Source organism: Arachis stenosperma, chromosome 4 (genome assembly GCF_014773155.1).
Source record: "Arachis stenosperma cultivar V10309 chromosome 4, arast.V10309.gnm1.PFL2, whole genome shotgun sequence".
Classification (NCBI taxonomy): Eukaryota; Viridiplantae; Streptophyta; class Magnoliopsida; order Fabales; family Fabaceae; genus Arachis; species Arachis stenosperma.
The window spans coordinates 1,505,357-1,511,356 of NC_080380.1; the positions used below are offsets into that span (position 1 = coordinate 1,505,357).

General features: G+C 31.9%; 1 protein-coding gene across 1 annotated transcript; it reads right to left on the minus strand.

Moving 5' to 3' along the window:
- Window positions 1–815: 815 nt before the first annotated feature.
- Window positions 816–4,532, minus strand: LOC130977159 (15-cis-zeta-carotene isomerase, chloroplastic). The gene is made up of 4 exons (XM_057902187.1): window positions 3,965–4,532; window positions 1,885–2,031; window positions 1,505–1,714; window positions 816–1,316 (listed from the first exon to the last, which is right to left on the minus strand). The coding sequence occupies exons 1-4, from the start codon at window positions 4,403–4,405 to the stop codon at window positions 981–983; spliced, it is 1,134 nt and encodes a 377-aa protein (XP_057758170.1). The 5' UTR covers window positions 4,406–4,532; the 3' UTR covers window positions 816–980.
- Between the last annotated feature and the right edge of the window lie 1,468 nt (window positions 4,533–6,000).

Genomic DNA, 6,000 nt, shown 5'->3' on the forward strand with positions numbered 1-6,000 from the left:
TCATAAGGGTAAGAAAATTGTTGGGTTTGAGCACAAATAGAGAGTAGCCCATATCTTCTAATATACCCCTAATTATCACTCATCACCCCCCACGAATCCCTTACATTCCAATCAGTAGGTAAGGAAGATATTAATATCCTAAGCCATAAAGTGATAAATCATAAAACAAAGTAACAAGCTCCAGTGCTCCTTTTTGCACATCCATTCCCCTCTTTCTCTATCGTTCTGCTCGGCTTTTCTTCTTCATTTTTCACTTTTCTCCTCTTTTACTGCGTTATTGCGTTTATGGTTTTCTACATCTCTCTACGTTCTTTTTTTTTTTTCTGGAGGTGGTCCCAAGAGAATATAGCAATGGAATAGTGTTAGGTAGTTGAATTTGGCTCTGTGTATTTTGAAGGTGAGAGGGAAAGTTTTTTTTTTCCGAAAACCGGTCAGGTTCTGGTTCGATCCGGCAGACCAATTCCCGCCGGTTCAATGGTTCAGGAGCAGTTCTGCCCGGTGGTTTCAGACTGTAAACCGAACCGTATAAAGATACATATATTTTTATATGTATCAAATTCGTGGTTTTGAAATTTACATATAAAGATACAGGAGATGAATGTAACCAAATTTACTTCAAGGATCTATGTAATTTTATATTTTTTTAATTTTATATTTGAAAAAAATCCTTGTCCTCCCTCGATGTGATGATGCTTGGATCATTTAAGTTTTCAGCTTCTACAGTTGCATCTAACACAACTTTACACCGTTTCTAGGCCAAAAGGAAAAATAACACACAATTATATATATATATATATATATCACACAAGGTCATATTCATCAATTGTTTCAATTTCATTTCACTTTCATTCTATTATTCATTTCTTTGTTGAATTCTCATCTCCACATATTGATACATACAACAGCAAGTGGAATTAGCGTTTACCTCATAAACATTTTGTTCTTCACACAAATGAGAGGGAGGTGTTGTGTTGTGCTACTTACCAATGAAGCCTGAAACTAGCAGCCTGCATAAGAGGGTGCGCAAAGTATGCTCCTAGTGTCATTGCAGTGATTGCTAAGTATGGCACCCGAATGAACTCCTTGTAGAAATCTTTTGGCAGCTTTTGCCGGCGATCAATAATTGCGGCGAAAGGGACAACACTTGTTCGACCCTTAACTAACTCAAAATCTTCCCCGTACCTTAAAGCCAGTTTCCTGTCTCCATTCCAAACACCAAATAGATGATGCGCAATTAAGCCTATTGAAGCTGCAATAGCCACAGAATTTCCGATCCAAATCGTGTGAGCTAGACACCACATAACCTGCCCAACCATCTAGAGCAAAACAAATCCTTCAATCAGAGAGCAAAATATGTTCAATCAAAGAGCATAATAAGTTGTGCATTAATAAATACAATAGACATACATTAAGAAAAATCATTTGATGGTATTTAAGTTATTATTCACAAAGATTATCAAATTCATCAGTCGTACCAAAACTATTTCCAACATTGGATTAATACCTGTGGGTGCCTTGTTATTCTTATGATCCCAGTTTCCCAGAGATGTAATTTAGGCTTGTCAACTGCTGCAACCTCTAAAAGATTAAATGTCGAAGGATACAGAAAAAAGAAAGAGATGAAATTAGAGATCCACACAAGTTCATGAACCCCAGGAGCACTTTGGAGCTGCCATAGTTGAACTCCGTCATATCTGTGGTTAATGAAATACACCTGCATGATGATGCCAAACATGGCAGAATATGTTAGTTTGAAGAATCAACTTCCATTGTCACAATGAAATGCTAGTGATCCAAAATAAATAATGCATTTGCTTGCATATGAGAGAGAACCAGACATGAGTTATTGGGTGGATTCATGAGAAAAGAGTAGTAACTACTCACAATGGTACTGAGAGCCAAAGGAAGCGATATCCCTGCGAAAAGAACACGGTATGCTCTTTCTCCAATAAGTTTCTCACCAGAGTCCCGGAGGCTAGCTAAGCCACTATGGACACATGCAAATATGAGAATTAGGATCAACATCACCACCTGCAGATTAACATGTCAAGGTTCCCTTACAAACCACAAGAAAGAGTGAAAGACTACTCTTGCAGATTTTATAAGTGGTTAGGTCATGAACATCACACATTATCTTCTCATCAAACAAAATTATTACAGTAACAACAAGAACAACCAAGCTCTTTCCCACTAATATGATTGAATACAGGGTGAAAATTTCCGTCTATGTGTTCACTGCATTGATCAAAACAATTATGTAATCCTCTATAGTAAACCATACGTCCATATCCATATGTATTGACAATATAATTAAATTTGTGAATGGTTTTTCCTATAATTGTTTTGGTGTCCTTGACTCCTACATCCAACTATTGAGTTGGCGCATCCGATCCACTTTCCTTATTGAGCTTCCAAGCTGAACTTCTACTATGCTATCTCAACTAAGTTACTAACTTTATTCTTTCATCCTATATGCATAAAGAAAGAGCAATTTATCTAATTTATTAGTCTTTATATTTTACTTTATAAAAAATATTTGCTAAACCCATGGGTTTAGTATCAATAGTATAGACACAAAATTCTAACTATTCATCTTGTATGTAGGGTCCTTAAGTACAAATTCTCGAATACAACATGAGTAGTTAGGATTTGATGTCTATATTATGGACACAAAACCCATGGCTTCATGTAACATTATTGTTTACTCTATCCAAAGGAGGATGCTTTGATGGGAGCACAACAACCGAGTTTTGTGCTACTAAGATGTATTTAACAAAACCATTGAGACTTGTATAAAATAATTCTGAATTCAAACCTTGGTTTTCAAACTCATTACTTGGTATTCAAGTCCATCTAATCAGAACAAAGTTGACACCATAGCAAGTGTCAAAAGCCAAGCCTTTCCCCCTCGATTAATCAATTATAGCTATATGAAGTTCTGAACCAAATGACATCATTTTATCATTTCCCAAATCAGGTTATACTCAAGCCATATATGAGTTCACCTCAACAATGTGTACTCATTTGGATATAAGCTAACTAACCCAAAAACACCTTATTGGCCGTTTTCAGCATAAACACTACATACTCAGAAATTCTTGTGTGTTCTTAGAGCATATTAAATTTGGATTACATATTGAAAGTGTTTTGTGTTGACACCATCAGTATCCAAACCTTATAACCAGTTTGGAACTTAGTGACAGTTAAGGCTCTTAACCCTTTATAGCATAATTATATGAAAGGGAAAGTATGAGGAGCCAATGGAATACTTGTACAATGTGTACAATGGAGGTTTATGGAGTATTATAGATATAACCATTAGTGTTACCTTTTTCCATCAGTTAAAATTTTTGGGATGAGTGGTATCATGACATAGTATTAGAGCGCTAGATCCGAAAAGTCAAGAGTTCGATCTTTGGTGAACCCCAAAATCAGTTTAATCTTTTGGGGATGTTTATTATCCCTAGTACTCGGATGGTTATTCTAAATAGTATGGGGATGGTTATTCTAGATAGTATGGGGATGTTTATTTTATAACTCAATAGCCCATTGTACACATTGTACAAATAGTCCATTGTCTGCTAGCAGGATCCTTATATGAAATGCAATACGTTCCAATACAAGAACGGATACACACCTAAGCAGTATGTAGTACACCACATTCAAAATATTTTCTTTGGAAAATATAATTATGGCGATTCAGTACGCAGATGAATTGTGAATTAGCACCTGCAAATTTATATACAGTATGTCACCTAATTGGTGAATTCATATAAATATGCTAAGTGGGAATCAAACCTGAGGCTCTTCATCTACATACATAAACAGTGTATGAGAAGTGTTTTAGGATCAAGAAACAAATTCATAAACAGAGAAATTCTTCGAACTCGAATTAGATGTGTTTCAGGAACATAAAATAAAAAAAAAAATCCTTGGAAAGAGGGGAAGAAATAGAATGAAGTACCTCATGACTATCAGAAACACGTGAAACGGCGTCAACGAAAGCCTTTCCAAAACCAGTTGAATCATCAATCCAAGCAACGTTGAGAACAAACAGCACCGTTCCGAGAATAACGGAAAAGTAAACCCACGAAGATAGTTTCTGTTGGCCCAATTCAAACGCCGCAGAGTCCTCACCAACAAGACTCGAATCTTGTTCGGTTTCGGCATCTGCGTCTCGAATTGAAGTGCGAACAACATCGAATCCCCGACGAGAAGAAAGCAAGAACGGAATTGTATGAGGAGAGTTGAAGTGATGGAATAAGAAGCATTTTTGGAATCGATGAGTTTGTTTGGGATTAAGGCGAATGGAGATTGAGTTGGAAGGGTGTGTGGAGAGGGGTGGGGAAGAGTGGTGGTTGGAAGTGAAGGAGGTGGTGGTGGAGAGAAGAAGGGAAGAAGCCATGTGGCGGTTGGCTCTGCAAAGTGAAGTGCAGAGGTTTAATGTTTGGATTCGGATTTCACTATTTCATATTTTTATTTGTTGTTCTCTAAAATACTCTCTTTGTTTTGTTTGTTATGGATGGTATTACATTGGCGGTTAATGGTGGCATCTCCAACATGCCTTCTGCTATATATATAATCGTTGACAGCAAATTTATTTTTAAATAGATTTTCAATTCACAATAAATTAATTCTTTTTTGATTGGATAATACAACTTAAAAAAACAAAAAGATTAGAAAAGTGTCTGATGGAGAGACATAATCATAAAAAGTTACTAATTAGTGAAAAAAAATAATAAAGAGAAAAATCTAAAACAGTCTTGACAATTATTTCAAAAGACAATGAGGTCTTTAACAAAAAAAAATATTAATTCGACTATTGAGTTTTATTTTTATGGGATTGATTAGTCTTTATGCAAAAAAAAATGCCAATACTTTTTTTTTGTACATGAGCTAATCAGTTTCAAATAAAAATTATCAGGAACCGGGTTGGATATTTTTTTTTTCTCGAAAACTTTATTGTCCTTTCAAGATAATTGCCAAGAATCGGATGAATTGGATGGATATTCACTCAATAATAAAGAGTGAGAAGAAGAAAAAGAGTAGAGATAATAGAATATGAGTCTTTTTTTAATTATTATTATCTTCTTCAATTTTTCTCATACTCTTCGTATACTTTCTATTTGTTATTTTTCTTTTTGTTTTTGTTATACTTGATATGTATCTATTCTTTTATATTGAATCTTAGAATTGGTTATTATTTTTAAGTTTAATTATTTTATTATTTTCTATAATTTCGTAAAATTTTTAATTATATTTTTATATTTTTTTATTTGGGTTCTTATACTAATTTTTTAAATTGGATTCCTATACAATTAAACTAATTACTGTTAAAAAATGCTTAATTAAAAAATATAAGGACCTACTTACAAATTTTACGAAACTATAAAAACTAACAAAGTAATTAAATTTTATTTTTATTATATATAATTTTTTTTCATTTTAATTTATTTAGTAATACTTATCATTGAACTATGCTATACAAACAAAAAAAAATATATAAAAAATTAGTGACTAAATCAATTATCGTATATTTATATAAATATATTTATTATTTAATTTATTTTTAATATATTATATATTTTAATATAAAAAATTATTAAAAGCCAAATTTATCTTTTTAATTATTTTTTAATTTTTAAATAAAAAGTTTTTTATTTGTATCTTTTTATGTTTTTTAAAATAATATATATTTAAATTTTATTTATTTAAGTATTAAAAAGATAATTAAAAAAGAATTATATTTTTAATTATTATTTTATATAAATTAAAATTAAAATCATGGTTGAAATATTTAGCGATTAATTGTTGATATATTTGATATAAATTAAATTTATAATTGATAAATTTAAATTAATTCTTTAAAATTATTATACAAAAAAATCATTTAACTATTAATTTTTTGACATATTTAATATAAATTAATGCTTAATTTTAATATTTGTATCAAATATATCAAAATTAGTTTTTTAAAATTAATACTTTCTCATAATAATA

Excerpts from the sequence above, each read along its gene's own strand:
- LOC130977159 (XM_057902187.1), bottom strand. The coding sequence starts at position 4,405 with ATGGCTTCTTCCCTTCTTCTCTCCACCACCACCTCCTTCACTTCCAAC. Across the intron at positions 2,032-3,964 it reads GTGTTTCTGATAGTCATGAG|GTGGTGATGTTGATCCTAAT; the intron begins GTACTTCATTCT and ends GTTAATCTGCAG. Across the intron at positions 1,715-1,884 it reads CTTTGGCTCTCAGTACCATT|GTGTATTTCATTAACCACAG; the intron begins GTGAGTAGTTAC and ends ATCATCATGCAG.